A 20,070-nucleotide genomic window follows, 5' to 3' on the forward strand; every position below is an offset into this window, starting at 1 on the left:
TAAAGAGTCTCAGAGTTGGAACGCTGATCTAGGATCAGGTCCCCACCTTTCCATGTAATCTTATTCATTTTGATCTAAAAGGCTAAACTGTTCAGCGGGAGATCTGTATCGAGCACTGGACAGAGAGCACACACACATCTGGAGCCGAGATATGATTGATGTGAGAGTCCTGCTGGTTGGTTCCACTGTGTGTGGGTGTGTGTGTCTTGGACTAGTCTCAGTGTGTGGGTAGACAGGCTGAGTGATATCTGCTGCCTTCCAGACTGACCTACATTCTCAGACCATCAGAATCTACTGCTAGTTCTACATTATAGACTTTGGCTCAGCGAGCTAACATGGTTTTATGTAGGTTTGCAAAATTCTGGTAACTTTCCCAAAATTCCCAGGTTTTCCATACATCCTGTTTGGAGGATTCCAGATTTCCTATTCATTCCCTGATTCTGGGAATCGTCAAAATGGGATGTCTGTAAAACCTGGGAATTTCGGGAAAATTACCAGACCTTTGAACCCAATATGATAAAAAAACAACTGTGACTCATGTTGACATACTTCCACCTCTGTACTGTCCTTGATTCAGATTCTGACTTAGCTTGGAGATAGGACTTTTGGGACTATGCCATTGGGTACCACTGTACTAAATCCAGTGCTGTGTAAGTATTTGAACCATTATATTTAAGCTAACCCACTGTAATGATCGTCTTCGGGAGAAAGAGAGGAGGACCAAAATGCAGCGTGATGATTATCAATTTTTAATGGGATACTTAAACAACAAACAAAAACAATGAACCAACAAAAAGAACGAAGACGAAACAGTCCCGTAACGTTAATACCAACACAGGAACACTGGAAACAGGAACAAACAGACAAACTAGACATACAACATAGAATGCCCACTCATATCACACCCTGACCAAACAAAACATAGAAACAAACAACGCAAACTATGGTCAGAGTGTGACAGTACCCCCCCCCCCAAGGAGGGTTTGGGTGGGCATCTGTCCGCGTTGGCGGCTCTGGTGCGGGACGTGGACCCCACTCCACCATTGTCATTGCCCTCTTCATTTGCCTCTTTAGAGCGGCAACCCTCGCCTCCGACCTAGGCCCGAGGACCCTAATCAAAGGCCCCACTGGACTGAGGAGCGCCTCCGGACTGAGGGGCAGCTCCGGACTGAGGGGCAGCTCCGGACTGAGGGGCAGCTCCGGACTGACTGACGGCTCTGGAGGCTCAGGACAGGCGGGAGACTCTGGCGGCTCAAGACAGACGGGAGATTCTGGCGGCTCAGGACAGACGGGAGACTCGGACAGCGCTTGGCAGGCGGGAGACTCTGGCGGCTCAGGACACACGGGGGACTCGGACAGCGCTGGGCAGGTGGGAGACTCTGGCGGCTCAGGACACACGGGAGACTCGGACAGCGCTGGGCAGGCGGGAGACTCTGGCGGCTCAGGACAGACGGGAGACTCGGACAGCGCTGGGCAGGCGCGAGACTCTGGCGGCTCAGGACACACGGGAGACTCGGACAGCGCTGGGCAGGCGGGAGACTCTGGCGGCTCAGGACAGACGGGAGACTCGGACAGCGCTGGGCAGGCGGGAGACTCTGGCGGCTCAGAACATACGGGAGACTCGGACTGCGCTGGGCAGGCGGGAGACTCTGGCGGCTCAGGACAGACGGGAGACTCGGTCAGCGCTGGGCAGGCGGGAGACTCTGGCGGCTCAGGACAGACGGGAGACTCTGGCGGCTCAGGACACACGGGAGACTCGGACAGTGCTGGGTAGGCGGGAGACTCTGTCAGCTCAGGACAGACGGGATACTCGGACAGCACTGGGCAGGCGGGAGACTCGGACAGCCCTGGGCAGGCGGGAGACTCTGGCGGCTCAGGACAGATGAGAGACTCGGACAGAGCTGGGCAGGCGGGAGACTCTGGCGGCTCAGGACAGACGGGAGACTCTGGCGGCTCAGGACAGATGAGAGACTCGGACAGCGCTGGGCAGGCGGGAGACTCTGGCGGCTCAGGACAGACGGGAGACTCGGACAGCACTGGGCAGGCGGGAGACTCGGACAGCCTGCCCAACCTTACCTGGTTGAATGCTCCCTGTAGCCAGGCCAGTGCGGCGAGGTGGAATAGCCCACACTGGGCTGTGCTGGGGAACCGGGGACACCATGCGTAAGGCTGGTGCCATGTACGCCGGCACGAGGAGACGCACTGGAGACCAGATGCGTAGAGCCGGCTTCATGGCATCTGGCTCGATGCCCACTCTAGCCCGGCCGATACGAGGAGCTGGGATGTAGCGCACCGGGCTAAGCACGCGTACTGGGGACACTGTGCGCTCCACCGCATAACACGGTGCCTGACCAGTACGACGCCCTCTCTCTCCACGGTAAGCATGGGGAGTTGGCGCAGGTCTCCTACCTGCCTTATCCACACTCCCCGTGTGCCCTCCCCCAATACATTTTTGGGGCTGCCTCTCGGGCTTCCTTGATCGTCGTGCCAACTCCATACGCCGGTATCCCTCCCCACACTGCTCCAGAGAATCCCAGGCGGGCTCCGGCACTCTCCCTGGGTCGACCGACCACCTGTCTATCTCTTCCCAAGTCGTGACATAGTCCAGATCTCGCTCCCATGTCCAGGAGTCCTGATATCGCTGCCTTTCCTGCTGCTGCCCATTACCACACTGCTTGGTCCTTTGGTGGTGGGTGATTCTGTAACGATCGTCTTCGGGAGAAAGAGAGGAGGACCAAAATGCAGCGTGATGATTATTCATTTTTAATAGGATACTTAAACAACGAACAAAAACAATGAACCGACAAAAAGAACGAAGACGAAACAGTCCCGTAACGTGAATACCAACACAGGAACACTGGAAACAGGAACAATCACCCACACCCCACAATACAAAACATAGAAACAAACAACGCAAACTATGGTCAGAGTGTGACACCCACGTCTGGTACATCCTTCCAGTCATTATGTGGACTTTATGGGGCCGCTTCCCAGACACAGATTAAGCCTGGCCCTGGACTAAAAAACATTTTCAATTGTGTTTCTCCTTTGAGATTGATTTTTAGTCCAGGATTACCTGACTAGGATTAATCTGTGTCTGGAAACTGCCCCTATGACATCTATCTTGACCAGACAATGTTGACAGCATACAATCACACAGTCAGTTTCTGATATACGCATTTATAGTAGCTAATGCTATCATTGGATGCCCCATATCTTTTTCTGGTTTAATCTAGCGTTATTCCTGTCAGCATTCTTTAATATGTATTGTTTTTCTTGGGGACTAGTAAGATCTACATTTCTATCAGTTTGATGTCTTTTGTTTTTGAATGATGTCATTGTCAAGTCTTGGTTGTGTTATTGGTGCCTAAGCCAAATTAACTGGTGGTGACAACCATGTGACGACATGTAGGAGGTCAGGTAACATAGCTAGCCGTGTCTTCTTTGGTCAAAGAGTACACGTGTTACTGTGACTGACCAGGTTTCGAACCCGGCTCTCCATAAGACCACATTCCCCTGCTGAGCTAAAGCCTAAGCATTAGTTCCTTGAGAAAATAGGAAAATAGGAAAAAGTCTTCAGTTCTCAAAGTTACTCATCACATGAGTGTGATTCTGAACCATCACCACCCCTATCTGACCTCCTACTTGAAGACAGCCATGTGTGACGCACTGAAATGGTACAGGACCTTTTCTGACTGGCTAAGTACAGAAATGGTACAGGCCCTTTGTGACTGGCTAAGTTCAGAAATGGTACAGAGCCTTATCTGACTGGCTAAGTATAGCAATGGTACAGAGCCTTATCTGACGGGCTAAGTACAGAAATGGTACAGAGCCTTTTGTGACTGGCTAAGTACAGAAATGGTACAGAGCCCTTTGTGACTGGGCTAAGTACAGAAATGGTACAGAGCCCTTTCTGACTGGCTAAGTACAAAAATGGTACAGGCCCTTTGTGACTGGCTAAGTACAGAAATGGTACATGCCCTTTGTGACTGGCTAAGTACAGATATGGTACGGTAGGGCTAAAAGAGTAGCATTTTCTTCCCAGTCTTGTTTTCAGGGAGCCTCATAGAGCTCTCTCTAATGGGGCTTCCAGATACCGGCTATGGGTTTTCTGACTCACACCTAGTTGCTCTAAAACTGTCCTCCAGACAGTGCAATTCAACCCTTGTAGGACCTACTAGACAGGTTGTGGGTGTACGTGTGCCACAGCGTGTGTTACACACACGAGAGAGAGACAAAGAGACAGAGAGGGAGATAGAGAGAGGCACAGAGAGAGAGAGACATATAGGGAGAGAGAGAGGCACACACAGAGAGAGATGGAAGGATGAAGAGAGGAAGGGTGGGGATAGAGACAGGATGGAGAGCTGCCATGTAGAGGTCTTGGATGAGACTCAGAGACAGGATGCCCTGTTTATGAGAGACAGAGAAACAGAAAGAGAGAAAGAGAGTGCCCAGAGGTTGGACTAGACAGGAATGAGGGAGCAAGGACCAATAGAGGGGTAGAGAGGATGAAGTTAAGTAGGAAAGACAGATGGCTGTATCCACCCTAAACCCTCAGCACCTCAGCCATCCAGCCCTCCACTGTGCCGAGTCTAGCCAGACAGTAGGAGCCTCCACACTGCAGGCTGCAGGACACACACACATATCTGCACACATACACACTGACAGCAGCTACAGCTCACATGTGCACACACACAACAGCTGACACGCACACTAGAAGCAGCTAGATGAGGAATTCTGTAATCACCTTGAACATGTCCCATTGAATACAGATCAACTTGTGTTTTACACATAGACAGATGAATGCTGCCAGCTATAATCTGTGCAACTCCATAGCAACACCATAGCAACTCCATATGAACTCCATAGCAACTCCATAGCAGTTACAACTTATGTAAACAAAATATGCCACACTGTTTTATCTCTCTGAAACTCTCTGAAAAACTCTCTTAGATCTACATCCCAAATGGCATCCTATTTCCTACATAGTGCACTACTCTTGACTATTGCCCTATTGGCCATGGTTATAATTAGTACACTATGTAGGTAATAGTATGTAATTTGGGATGCAGACATTAATGTACCAAAAACGATTTTATAATAATGTGATATCCTATAGCTCTGTTCTATTTGGCTGACAGTTGTTGCATCATGCATGGTAGGATGAATGAATGAACAGAGCAGAGAATGGAATATAGCAGGCTGGGCTGCAGAGGGATCTCTCTCTCTCTCTCTCTCTCTCTCTCTCTCTCTCTCTCTCTCTCTCTCCATCTCTCTTTCCCTCTCCCCAGCTCTCTCTCTCTCTCTCTCTCATTCTCTCTCTCTCTCTCTCTCTCCATCTCTCTTTCCCTCTCCCCAGCTCTCTCTCTCTCTCTCTCTCTCATTCTCTCTCTCTCTCTCTCTCTCTCTCTCTCTCTCTCTCCCTCTCCCCAGCTCTCTCTCTCCCTCTCAATGTGTTTTGATGGGGCGGTGATCACTAATCTGGTCAGTGGAAATGGCTACAGAATGCTGATACAGAGCTATTCAGAACTGACACAATAGAGCGAGCCAGTCGTCTCAGCCAAAACGTCCCGGACAGATTCTCCTCATCGCAATGTTATTACTGTTGGATGTCAGCTTCCAGCCAGCTTAGTAACAAAAGGTGGTCTCTCATTCCATTAGTAAGTTGACTGAAAATGTATCTCATTAGCCTGCTTTGGTCCAGTCTGGGGGTTGGAAGTCAAACAATAGCAAGGGGTTTCAGAATCAGATCCACACACACACACACACACACACACACACACACACACACACACACACACACACACACACACACACACACACACACACACACACACACACACACACACACACACACACACACACACACACAGACACACACGGGTAAAAATGTGTCGTTCTGTCACTGAACAAGGCAGTTAACCCACTGTTCCTAGACCAGTTAACCCACTGTTCCTAGACCAGTTAACCCACTGTTCCTAGACCAGTTAACCCAATGTTCCTAGACCAGTTAACCCACTGTTCCTAGACCAGTTAACCCACTGTTCCTAGACCAGTTAACCCACTGTTCTTAGACCAGTTAAACCACTGTTCCTAGACCAGTTAACCCACTGTTCCTAGACCAGTTAACCCACTGTTCCTAGGTCATCATTGTAAATAAGAATTTCTTCTTAACTGACTTGGCTAGTTAAATAAATAAAGTGTGTGCGTGCCTGCCTGCCTGCCTGCCTGCCTGCCTGCCTGCCTGCCTGCCTGCACACATGTCTGCATCTGGTTGTGTGTACAGTATGTGCCTATGTGTGTACTGCATATGAGAGAGAAACATTCTAGAATGGCGACCATTCTGATTTCATCCAAGGTCAGGGTGATTTGGGGTCTGGAAGAGAGATTGAAATAAGACCGTCAGAGGAATGTACTGTAAGACGTTCTACCATCAGTAACCAGGCATAAATAACAATGTCAAAAGAATTAGACATTTTCCTGTGTTAGCAATTTAAACTCCGCCCAGAGAAATGCTCTGTAGAAGGTCTATGTCCACTCTCATCCAGAAATAACATTCTGTTTCCCAAATGGCATCCTATTCCCTACATAGTGCACTACTTTTGACCAGAGCCCTATGGTTAAAAGTAGTGCACTATATAAGGAAAACGGTGCTGTTTGGGATGCAGACACAGTATTGAATAGTTCAAAGTAAATACATATTTCCAGTTGTGAGTCTGGTGATACTAAAAATGAAGGGCACAGTGTGAGATAGTCCCAAGAAGGTTTGAGTTGTCTACTGGGGCTGGTCTCCCTGAAAAACACCATCAGATTCTCTGACACACACACACACACACACACACACACACACACACACACACACACACACACACACACACAGTGTCATATTACATCTCTCTATGACACTAGAGGGTCTGCTTTGACATCACTGAGCCACAGGAAACCAACTTTCCTATTATTGGTGAGATACAGCCAGGAGAACCCTCTCTCTCACCTGGGCTTTAGTACGCTCATCACACACACACACACACACACACACACACACACACACACACACACACACACACACATACACACACACACACACACACACACACACACACACACACACACACACACAGGAGAACCCTCTCACTCACCTGGGCTTTAATACGCTCATCACACACACACACACACACACACACACACACACACACACACACACACACACACACACACACACACACACACACACACACACACACACACACACACACACACACACACACACACAGGAGAACCCTCTCACCTGCCTGGGCTTTAATACGCTGTGCAGTAACAGCCATGTAATAACAGCCTTTTAATAACAGCTGTTTAATAACAGCCATGTTATAATAGTATTTTAATAACAGCCATGTAATAACAGCCTTTTAATAACAGCCATGTAATAACAGCCTTTTAATAACAGCTGTTTAATAACAGCCGTGTAATAACAGCCGTGTAATAACAGCCTTTTAATAACAGCTGTTTAATAACAGCCATGTAATAACAGTCATTTAATAACAGCCATTTAATAACAGCCTTTTAATAACAGCCATGTAATAACAGCCTTTTAATAACAGCTGTTTAATAACAGCCGTGTAATAACAGCCGTGTAATAACAGCCTTTTAATAACAGCTGTTTAATAACAGCCTTTTAATAACAGCTGTTTAATAACAGCCGTATAATAACAGCTGTTTAATAACAGCTGTTTAATAACAGCCATTTAATAACAGCTGTTTAATAACAGCCATGCATTATCAGCTGTTTAATATAAGCCATTTAATAACAGCCATGTAATAACAGCCATGCATTATCAGCTGTTTAATATAAGCCATGTAATAACAGCCATTTAATAACAGCCATTTAGTAACAGCTGTTTAATAATTGCCATGCAATAACAGCTGTTTAATAACAGCCATGTAATAACAGCCATTTAATAACAGCTGTGTAATAACAGCCACACAATAACAGCTGTGTAATAACAGCCACACAATAACAGCTGTGTAATAACAGCCACACAATAACAGCTGTGTAATAACAGCCACACAATAACAGCTGTGTAATAACAGCCACACAATAACAGCTGTGTAATAACAGCCACGCAATAACAGCTGTGTAATAACAGCTGTGCAATAACAGCCACGCAATAACAGCTGTGTAATAACAGCCACACAATAACAGCTGTGTAATAACAGCCACACAATAACAGCTGTGTAATAACAGCCACACAATAACAACTGTGTAATAACAGCCACGCAATAACAGCTGTGTAATAACAGCCACACAATAACAGCCATTTAATAACAGCCAGCCATTTAATAACAGCTGTGTAATAATAGCCACGCAAGAACAGCTGTGTAATAACAGCCACACAATAACAGCTGTGTAATAACAGCCACGCAATAACAGCTGTGTAATAACAGTTGTGCAGTAACAGCCGTGTAATAACATACGCAATAACAGCCATGTAATAACTGCTGTTTAGTAACAGCCGTGCAATAACAGCTGTGTAACAACAGCCGTGCAGTAACAGCTGTGTAGCAACAGCCGTGTAGTAACAGCCGTGTAGTAACAGTCGTGCAGTAACAGCCGTGCAGTAACAGCTGTGTAGCAACAGCCGTGTAGTAACAGCTGTGTAGTAACAGCCGTGCAGTAACAGCTGTGTAGCAACAGCCGTGTAGTAACAGCCTTGCAGTAACAGCTGTGTAACAACAGCCATGCAGTAACAGCTGTGTAACAACAGCCGTGCAGTAACAGCCGTGCAGTAACAGCCGTGCAGTAACAGCCGTTTAATAACAGTCATTTAATAACAGCTGTTTATTAAATAACATTTATTACCAAAGGTATTTCCAAAGAATATGCTGTAATCCAAGACCCCTACGCGATATGCACTTGTGGAGATCTGAGACGATTTGATTGGTAAAAGCAATGTATGGAAACTTCCCCCTCGCCTATCAGAGGGCACATTGGAGCTATTTCCAAATTGCTTACATCTGTCAAATCCTCTCTGATCTCCACAAGTGCATAGGGCATAGGGTCGATTTGGGTTTAGGCCCTAGTGATCTAGACAAGCAGTTTGGGTTTAGGCCCTAGTGATCTAGACAAGCAGTTTGGGATTAGGCCCTAGTGATCTAGACAAGCAGTTTGGGATTAGGCCCTAATGATCTAGACACGCAGTTTGGGATTAGGCCCTAGTGATCTAGACAAGCAGTTTAGGATTAGGCCCTAGTGATCTAGACAAGGAGTTTGGGATTAGGCCCTAGTGATCTAGACAAGCAGTTTGGGATTAGGCCCTAGTGATCTAGACAAGCAGTTTGGGTTTTTAGATCTACACAAGTGATCTGATCTAGACAAGCAGTTTGGGATTAGGCCCTAGTGATCTAGACAAGCAGTTTGGGATTAAGCCCTAGTGATCTAGACAAGCAGTTTGGGATTAGGCCCAGTTTGGGATTCTAGACAAGCAGTTTGGGATTAGGCCCTAGTGATCTAGACAAGCAGTTTGGGTTTGGGATTAAGCCCTAGTGATCTAGACAAGCAGTTTGGGATTAAGCCCTAGTGATCTAGACAAGCAGTTTGGGATTAAGCCCTAGTGATCTAGACAAGCAGTTTGGGATTAGGCCCTATTGATCTAGACAAGCAGTTTGGGTTTAGGCCCTAGTGATCTAGACAAGCAGTTTGGGATTAGGCCCTAGTGATCTAGACAAGCAGTTTGGGATTATGCCCTAGTGATCTAGACAAGCAGTTTGGGATTAGGCCCTAGTGATCTAGACAAGAAGTTTGGGATTAAGCCCTTGTGATTTAGAAAAGCAGCTTGATTCTCTTGTCATAACAACACGTGTTGGAATGACAAGCAGCACCTGTGTTTCTAACCCCTGTGTGGGTCTTGTGGTGTTTGGTCAAAAAGCAAAAGACACATTTCCAGGGACTGGAACTCCCAAGTTCAGCCAAGGCTACCCCCCCAATTCACTACAATAACACATAGTAGCACGTTTTTTGTGTTATTGTGTGTGTGCTTATTTGTGTGTGTGTGTGCGTACATGCGTGCGTGCCATGCATGTGTAAGGTATACTCTAACCTCTTTCCCCTCTCTCTCTCAGGCGTCTCGTATGACTGGATCAGATGAGGACGGGGACAGTGGCTGGGATGCATGGGGCACCTGGAGCGACTGCTCACGCACCTGTGGAGGCGGGGCCTCTTACTCTCTACGCAGGTGTCTCAACGGAGGGTCAGTATCACACACACATTCCTGGGGAGGATGGGAGGTTCTATCCTGGGGAGAATGGGAGGTTAGATCCTGGGGAGGATGGGAGATTAGATCCTGGGGAGGATGGGAGATTATATCCTGGGGAGGATGGGAGATTAGATCCTGGGGAGGATGGGTGGTTAGATCCTGGGGAAGATGGGAGGTTCGATCCTGGGGAGGATGGGAGGTTACATCCTGTTCAGGGGGGAGGATGGGTTACTAGTCCAACGCTCTAACCACTAGGCTACCCTGCCGCCCCGATCCTGGGGAGGATGGGAGATTAGATCCTGGGGAGGATGGGAGGTTAGATCCTGGGGAGGATGGGAGGTTAGATCCTGGGGAGGATGGGAGGTTACATCCTGGGGAGGATGGGAGGTTAGATCCTGGGGAGGATGGGAGGTTAGATCCTGGGGAGGATGGGAGGTTAGATCCTGGGGAGGATGGGAGGTTAGATCCTGGGGAGGGGGAGGATGGGAGGATGGGACATCCTGGGGAGGATCCTGGGGAGGATGGGAGGTTAGATTTGGGATTACATCCTGGGGGGAGAGATTACATGGGGGAGGTTACATCCTGGGGAGGATGGGAGGTTAGATTTATTGAAATGTTTATTTTACCTTTATTTAACCAGGCAAGTCAGTTAAGAATTAATTCTTATTTTCAATGACGGCCTAGGAACAGTGGGTTAACTGCCTGTTCAGGGGCAGAACGACAGATTTGTACCTTGTCAGCTCGGGGGTTTGAACTCGCAACCTTCTGGGGAGGAGGTTACTAGTCCAACTGGGGAGGATGGGAGGTTACATCCTAACCACTGGGAGGCTGGGGAGGATGGGAGGTTTGATCCTGGGGAGGATGGGAGGTTGATCCGATGGGAGATCCTGGGGAGGATGGGAGGGGGAGGATGGGAGATTAGATCCTGGGGAGGATGGGAGGTTAGATCCTGGGGAGGATGGGAGGTTACATCCTGGGGAGGATGGGAGATTAGATCCTGGGGAGGATGGGAGGTTAAATCCTGTAAATCATTAGATGTTACAGTTTACATTCTCTTTAGAGAGCAACAAGGGTCAACTTTATGGGAGAAGAGCTGCCAGTCATTCACATTATATCCAATCTACGACACATTGCATCCTAATGGTAGTGAGTTTACTCCTGGAACTATACGCAGACGCATACAGACAAACAGAGGAACAGACAGACAGACACACTGACATACGTAGACACACACATCCCTCCTAGCACAATGGTTTACAACAGCACAAATATAAAAATACAAATCAAATGATAGAGCTACTAAACAGGGTTAATTGGCAACAGTGATTATGGAATGAATCCTGTATCCATTTATAATAGAAACAGGGAGAAGACAATTACACACACACACACAGTATTGACCTTTGGACGGATTCAGATTTATTACCCTGCTCTGTCAAATTGGGATCATCGTTGCTCAATTGAATGTTTCCTGTGTGTTAAGAGTGGTGCTCAGAGGGGTGTAAGGTTACTGATGGGACACAGATGTATATCTTTCCTTTTTAACGTCCCTCTCTTTGGCCTTTCAAAGACATTGACAAGGGTGTCTTGTGTTAATGCAATAGGAAGTGGTGTTACTACAATACATATGACTGTTGTTTATCTTACTTTTTGACATAGTTCTGCTACGTCCCAAGTGACACCCGTTTCGCTACGCAGTGCATTCCTTTTTACCAGACTTTGGGCCCTGGTCAAAAGTAGTGCACTATAGATGGGTTAGCTGACAACGTTACGGAAACGATACACACGCTTCAATGGGGCAGAAGTCTGTGTGTTGAGCTAAGAGGTCGTGGGGCCATCTTAGCCCTCGTGGGTCATTTAAGCCCTGAGCGATGCCTGACAGGCAGCTTGCCGCACCCCACAGCCAATCGCATGCAAGCAACAACACAGCTAACTTGGCTAGTCTTGTGAGTGAGCTAGCTAGCTAGTTATCTATGCTGGTTGTTAGCTTGCATAACTTATATGTTTATAATTGTAAGGTACACTTCAGGTTTTACAGCCTGTCAGGAATGGAGCTCACCCACTGAAAAATGTACATTTTATCCACGAAACATGAAGAGTCCCTTATAATTATACACGTACAGTATAAGCGATGCAAGCTAACAACCAGCATAGATAACAAGCTAGCTAGATAGCTAACAAGACTACCTACCTAACTAGCTAGCTCATAATACTAACCAAGTTAGCTGCGTTGTTCCTTGCATGAGATTGGCCGTGGTCTTGGGTGTGCCACGCAGCCTGGGAGACAGGGATGCCTGTCAGGCATTGTTCATGGCTTAAATTCCCCACGAGCACATTGCAGTCAACACAGCAACAGGGCTTCTTGATGAGGTGCTTATTGTGTATGTAGACAAAAAAACATTTATGTGGTGATAATGAGATACATATTTTATTTATTAATTTGTACTCTCTGGACTTCCTTACGTTTGTTCTTGATACCATGTCTTGTTTTGACTAATGTCATGTTTATGCTAATATGGCAAAAAAATTACTAGCTAGCTGACCAATAACTGTAATGATGAATTTGAGAGACAAGTGATTATTGTGCAATTGTATTTATGTTTTCAATAAATATTGGATAGCAAATATAGTTGACATGTTATCAACAATCTAACATGCTGACCACACTGCTTGCGTTGCGTGCTCTAGCATTGCAAAATAAATGTGCACATACATGTTATCAACAATCTAACATGCTGACCACACTGCTTGCGTTGCGTGCGCTAGCATTGCAAAATAAATGTGCACATACATGTTATTCAGTCATTCATCCAAACAGTTTGCGCGCGTCAACAAGCGTCTGCGTAGCTAGGTGCTGAAATAGAACTCGATTCTATTTTATATGCATGACGTGCTGCAAGTCCTGCCTCTCCCATCTCCTCATTGGTTTTTAGGAGCATATCCCTACATCGGTGATTGAAAAATGAATGAGGTCCACACTCCAGTGCAGTTGGTTACAGTAATGCACCTTAAAGTTGGTTGCCAACTGCCATAAAAGAGAGATTACTAGAAACTAACTAGGATTCCCCTTTTATCCATGAATTAATTGTTGGAGTAGAAAACACACAATTGTGTGACTCAAAATTCGTCCAAATTCTACAAAGATCCAGCAAAAAAAAGGACATTGTACATTTCAGTTAAAATAACAACCCAATGTTTATCTCCCAGGACAAATGATCTAGCATCAGCAAACTAGCTAAATGAGAATTAATGTTTCATATGTGTTTTGACCTGTTCCCAAATTAATATAGTTGGTTCAGAGTGCATTTTGATATTTGAACCTGCGTGTCCTGATCGAGTCTGGTGGGGATCGACAAACTCAACATGCGCATGATGGCGCATGCAGACACATGCGTGGAGCCAGTTGTGTCATCATGTTTGTTTTGCCCCATAGTTGCGCATGCATGACTTTTGTTTCTAAACAACCAATCTGTCTATAGGGAGTACATACAGTACCTTCAGAAAATATTCTTAGCATAACAATTATTAGCATAACACAATATATGGGGGATAATAAAAAATTACGAGGCTATATACAAGGAATATCGGTACCGAGTCAGTGTACTGGGTATCAAGTAGTTGGGGTGATTGATCGAGATAATATGTACTTTAAGGATTGGTTAGGTAATTGATTGAAGTACTATGCACATATAGATAGGGCATAAAAATCTGATAGTCCAGGTAGCCGTTTAATGAACTATTCATCAGTCTGATGGCTGTTGGGTAGACTTGGTGCTCCGGTACCTCTTGCCGTGCAGTAACAGAGAGAACATACTGCAGACACTGAATAGCCCTGTGAGCATGGTGAAGTTATTAATTACACTTTGGATGGTGTATCAATACACCCAATCACTACAAAGATACAGACATCCTTCCTAACTCAGTTGCCAGAGAGGAAGGAAACCGCTCAGGGATTTCACCATGAGGCCAATGGTGACTCTAAAACAGTTGCAGAGTTTAATGGCTGTGATAGGAGAAAACTGAAGATGGATCAACAACATTGTAGTTACTCTACGCTTGTACAGAATACAAATATTCCAAAATATGCATCCTGTATGCAAAAAGGGAAACACTAAATGAATACTGCAAAAAATGTGGCAAAGCAATTCACTTTCTGTCCTGAATACAAAGTGTTATATTTCGGGCAAATCCAATACAACACATTACTGAGTAACACTCTCCATATTGGCTGCATCATGTTATGGGTATGCTTGTAATTGTAACGCTGTAATCTGCGAGTCGGGAAGCAAGTTCAGGGAGTGAAAACATTTAATAAATAAATGAATCAAACACGTAACACAAACTGTGCACTGACATGAAACAGGAACAGAAACAATGACGACTGGGGAAGGAACCAAATGGAGTGACAAGTATAGGGCAGTTAATCAAGTAGGTGATGGAGTCCAGGTGAGTGTTATAATGCGCAATTATGCGTTACGATGGTGACCGGTGTGGGCCATGACGAGCAGACTGGTGACCTAGAGGCCAGAGAGGGAGCACACGTGACAGTAATTGTTCATGGTAAAGTTTTTCAGGATAAAAAATACATGGAATGGAGCTAAGCACAGGCAAAATCCTAGAGGGAAACTTAGTTCAATCTGCTTTCCACCAGACACTGGGAGATGAATTCACCTTTCAGCAGATCCAAATCTACACTGGAGTTTCTTACCAAGAAGACAGAGAATGTTCCAGAGTGACCTAGTAACAGTTTTGACTTAAATTTACTTGAAAATCTATGGCAAGACATGACAATGGTTGTTTAGCAGTGATCAATGACCAATTTGACAAACCATTTTTAAAAGAATAACAGGTAAAGAAGTCTTTTCTCAGGGGTGTGATTACATATGTAGTTTAGATATGTCTGTATTTCATTTTTACATACATTTGCAAACATTTCTAAAATCTTTTCACTTTGTCCCTAAGGGTTATTGTGTGTACATGGGTGAGAAAATACATCAATTTAATCCAAATAAGTCAAGAGGTATGAATACCTCCTGAAGGCACTGTATGCACTATAAACAGTAGTGCCATTTGGGACACAACTTAACTGAATGATAAGTGGCCATATCTGTAGGTCTTTAGGGGTTGTTGATGAGATATTATTCCAGTTCACCAAACAGATTATTTTCCCCAAATGTAGTGCACTTTATAGGTAATAGTGTACCATTTGAAACACAGCCTCAGACCTCTGTCCTGACTTCCCTTCATTGATTAAATGAGTGTAGAAGTCTGGAAGTGATTGTGGGCTTGATTTGCCTGATTCCCCCACAGGGAGATTTACACAGTTATTTGAGCAATATCTCCCATTCCCTGCATCAGCCAACACACCTGCTCGAGCGCACTGGGATTGTGTGTGTGTGTCAGGTGTTAGGGTTAAGCCAGCAGAAGAGCTGCCTGTGTAGATGAAGGGGAACATGGAAAGACTGCAGAGAACACCTTAAGTCTACTGTCATCTCTTTCTCCCTGCCCCACTCCAGCTTACTCCAGACATAAAACACACACACAGAGAGAGATACACTCACTCACGCACGCACGCACTCACGCACGCACGCACGCACGCACACACACACACACACACGCGCGCACGCACGCACGCACACACACACACAGAGAGATACACTCACGCACGCACTCATGCACGCACTCACGCACGCACGCACACACACACACACACACACACACAGAGAGAGATACACAGACAAACTGGGGTAGTGTCTGGCCCCATGTTGCTCTTGGACGTCAGACGCTGTGTGCCCAGCGCCTTGTCTTCTCTAAGGCCCCTCCCCCCCAGACTCCTGCTAACTTCATCTATCCTTATAGAAACATCCAGTGACTGGGAGGAAATATCTGTCTAGGAATATCTGTCTAGACTTGAATTAGAGCAGCACTATTCTTTTCAATCCCGGTCCTGGAGAGCTGCAGGGTATGCAGGCTTTTGTTCCTACCCAGCACTTACACACCTGATAATGCTAGATTTGGTTTACTCTGTTAGACACGCTACGGGGTGAAGTTTGCCCCTAGGTACAGATCTAGGATCAGTTTCCCCTCCCCCTAACCTTAACTATTAGAAAAGCAACACTGACCCAAGATCAGTGTCAAGGGGCAACTTTACCCTACACCATTAGACACAGTGCTGCCTATCCTTCCTCATGTCTGTGGACTTTTGCTCTCTGTTTGTCCACTAGAAGACAAATAGCCACCTCATAGACATTCCTAGACCCTGAAAGCATGGTCTACACACAGCCGTGTGTGTGTGTGTGTGCTTGTGGCTCTGCGTGCATGTCCGTGTGTGTGTCCGTGTATGTCTGTATGCAAGTGTATGTGCCTGTCTCCAGCCTATACGTATAACCCAGTGTGGATGAGTGATTCATCTCGATGAGGGAAAGCCATTAATTGGTTCGTTAAGACAGAGACATTCCTACTCTGCCTCGGTGCCTGCTTTTCCTTGGAGCAGGCTGAATGGCCATAGTGTGGTCTCCAACTCCCCGTTCACCCTAATGGACGATTAGACTGAAGCTTTTTAACATCCGCTTTGCATCCCAAATGGCATCCTATTCCCAATGTAGTGTACTACTTTTGACCAGGGCCCATAAGGCTCTGGTCAAAAGTAGTGCACTGTGTAGGGAATAGGGTGCCATTTGGGGCATTGCCCCGAACAAATGAGCTGCTACCAGTTTAGACCAATGTTATTCTACCCCCGGGGGTGAGAATGAGAAATGTGGCGAAGTGGAAGTTAACACACACTGGGTGATGGGCTGCAGTTATCGTTTCTAACAAGGTGGAACAGATTTTGTAGCGTGTCCATACGGTGTAGGAAGGGGGAGGGAATGGAGTGTTACGCTGTGGTGGATTTCAGACGAGGCAGGAGTTGGTTTTGACAGAGTGAGGTGAACCGATTAGTGTGTGTGGGAGAGAGGGTGTCAGAGGGTGTGTGTGTGTGTGTTTGTTGTGTGAGAGAGGTTGATTTGCTTGTTTAAGCCCAGAGGGGGTCCTGAGACGGTCGTTGGCTCGATGAGATCTGATCGTTGGCAGATGAAGCGTGGTTTGGTCTGACAGTGTGTGTGTGTGTGTGTGTGTGTGTGTGTGTGTGTGTGTGTGTGTGTGTGTCTGAGACAGGCAGCTATAATTCAGGATGAAATGTCTGTCAGTCCCGATTTGACTCCAGCCACGATCCTCCAGACTCACAAAGGTGTAACTCCTGAGCCTTTCCAAGAAACTAACAAAACACCACTGTTGTTGTAGACGTTTCTGTGTAATGGTGCTTTTCTTTGTTACTAAACAGATTTCCCTGAGGGATATTAAGCTATTCTATTATACGTGTTTGATATGGGGTGTGTTATATAGCTTTCCCGTCACAAATAAACCTTTTTATTAACCATTACACTCGAGCCCAAACCATTTCCTCGTAAACCGTTGGTTTCAATTTGTACTAACAATGTTGGTTTGTTATTTTGCTTTGTAGGAACTGTGAAGGCAAGAATATCCGCTACAGAACGTGCAGTAACATGGTAAGTCTAGTCTACTCTATGAAGCCTCAAAAGACTACAACAGAGTCATTTCCAAAGCTTATGTAACACATATAACTTGTTGTTAGTCCTATTCCAGTTTATAACTTTTCTATTCCAGCTTATAACTTTGCTGGTAACCGTGAGAAGCACTGGCTCAGTATTGTCAGTCGCCACTGTATTTGACAGTCATGTTCAGCACTGTGGGTGACCTCATGGTAAAATCATACGTTCCATCACTGAACAGAAGAAAACAACCTCATATCAACATTCTATTCTCAGCAGCGGAACCACAGTCGTTCTCACAGCATCTGAATCAAAGATAGACCAGTCTGTAGTGTTTCTATTACTCTATTGAGGTGGTTTGTGTCTGGAATGTATTGCAGACTAGCTATGATTTCAATCATGACCAGTGGGATGAGTTCCCAGCATAATATTTAGACCACCGCTCCCAGTGTGAAAGAGATGGATATCAACAAAGCAAGAGAGAAAGAGAAACACTTGACTTTATGAAGTCCCATGCATGTAGTTAAATGAGAAAGAGAGGGAGGGTGTGTGTGTGTGTGTGTGTGTGTAAAGCAAGGCCTAAGGAGAGACTTAGTAAAGGCTCGCTGTTGGCAAAGAGTTGGGTCTTCCACATGTACAGTGGGGCAAAAAAGTATTTAGTCAGCCACCAATTGTGCAAGTTCTCCCACTTAAAAAGATGAGAGTGGCCTGTAATTTTCATCATCGGTACACTTCAACTATGACAGATAAAATGAGAAAAAAAATCCAGAAAATCACATTGTAGGATTATTAATGAATTTATTTGCAAATTATGGTGGAAAATAAGTATTTGGTCAATAACAAAAGTTTATCTCAATACTTTGTTATATACCCTTTGTTGGCAATGACAGAGGTCAAATGTTTTCTGTAAGTCTTCACAAGGTTTTCACACACTGTTGCTGGTATTTTGGCCCATTCCTCCATGCAGATCTCCTCTAGAGCAGTGATGTTTTGGGGCTGTTGCTGGGCAACACGGACTTTCAACTCCCTCCAAAGATTTTCTATGGGGTTGAGATCTGGAGACTGGCTAGGCCACTCCAGGACCTTGAAATGCTTCTTACGAAGCCACTCCTTCGTTGCCCGGGCGGTGTGTTTGGGATCATTGTCATGCTGAAAGACCCAGCCACGTTTCATCTTCAATGCCCTTGCTGATGGAAGGAGGTTTTCACTCAAAATCTCACGATACATGGCCCCATTCATTCTTTCCTTTACATGGATCAGTCGTCCTGGTCCCTTTGCAGAAAAACAGCCCCAAAGCATGATGTTTCCACCCCCATGCTTCACAGTAGGTATGGTGTTCTTTGGATACAACTCAGCATTCTTTGTCCTCCAAACACGACGAGTTGAGTTTTTACCAAAAAGTTCTATTTTGGTTTCATCTGACCATATGACATTCTCCCAATCTTCTTCTGGATCATCCAAATGCTCTCTAGCAAACTTCAGACAGAACTGGACATGTACTGGCTTAAGCAGGGGGACATGTCTGGCACTGCAGGTGTAGTGCAGGCGTCCCTGGCGGCGTAGTGTGTTACTGATGGTAGGCTTTGTTACTTTGGTCCCAGCTCTCTGCAGGTCATTCACTAGGTCCCCCCGTGTGGTTCTTGTGATCATTTTGACCCCACGGGGTGAGATCTTGAGTGGAGCCCCAGATCGAGGGAGATTATCAGTGGTCTTGTATGTCTTCCATTTCCTAATAATTGCTCCCACAGTTGATTTCTTCAAACCAAGCTCCTTACCTATTGCAGATTCAGTCTTCCCAGCCTGGTGCAGGTCTACAATTTTGTTTCTGGTGTCCTTTGACAGCTCTTTGGTCTTGGCCATAGTGGAGTTTGGAGTGTGACTGTTTGAGGTTGTGGACAGGTGTCTTTTATACTGATAACAACTTCAAACAGGTGCCATTAATACAGGTAACGAGTGGAGGACAGAGGAGCCTCTTAAAGAAGAAGTTACCGGTCTGTGAGAGCCAGAAATCTTGCTTATTTGTAGGTGACCAAATACTTATTTTCCACCATAATTTGCAAATAAATAAATTTTAAATCCTACAATGTGATTTTCTGGATTTTTTTTCTCATTTTGTCTGTCATTGTTGAAGTGTACCGATGATGAAAATTATAGGCCTCTCTCATCTTTTTAAGTGGGAGAACTTGCACAATTGGTGGCTGACGAAATACTTTTTTTGCCCCACTGTAAGCTGTTATCTCTTCTGTTTGTTACCTCTGCCGAGCCAT

At 45.7% G+C, this 20,070-nt stretch overlaps 1 protein-coding gene across 1 annotated transcript in view; it reads left to right on the forward strand.

Moving 5' to 3' along the window:
• The window catches only part of adamtsl3 (ADAMTS-like 3), a 249,692-nt gene that overhangs the window by 84,542 nt on the left and 145,080 nt on the right, over nt 1-20,070 (forward strand). Inside the window, 2 exon segments of the mRNA XM_065012218.1 lie at nt 10,120-10,247; nt 17,755-17,800. Coding sequence (XP_064868290.1) covers nt 10,120-10,247; nt 17,755-17,800 — 174 coding nt within the window.

This window comes from Oncorhynchus nerka, linkage group LG27 (assembly GCF_034236695.1).
Source record: "Oncorhynchus nerka isolate Pitt River linkage group LG27, Oner_Uvic_2.0, whole genome shotgun sequence".
In the NCBI taxonomy this organism is placed as follows: domain Eukaryota; kingdom Metazoa; phylum Chordata; class Actinopteri; order Salmoniformes; family Salmonidae; genus Oncorhynchus; species Oncorhynchus nerka.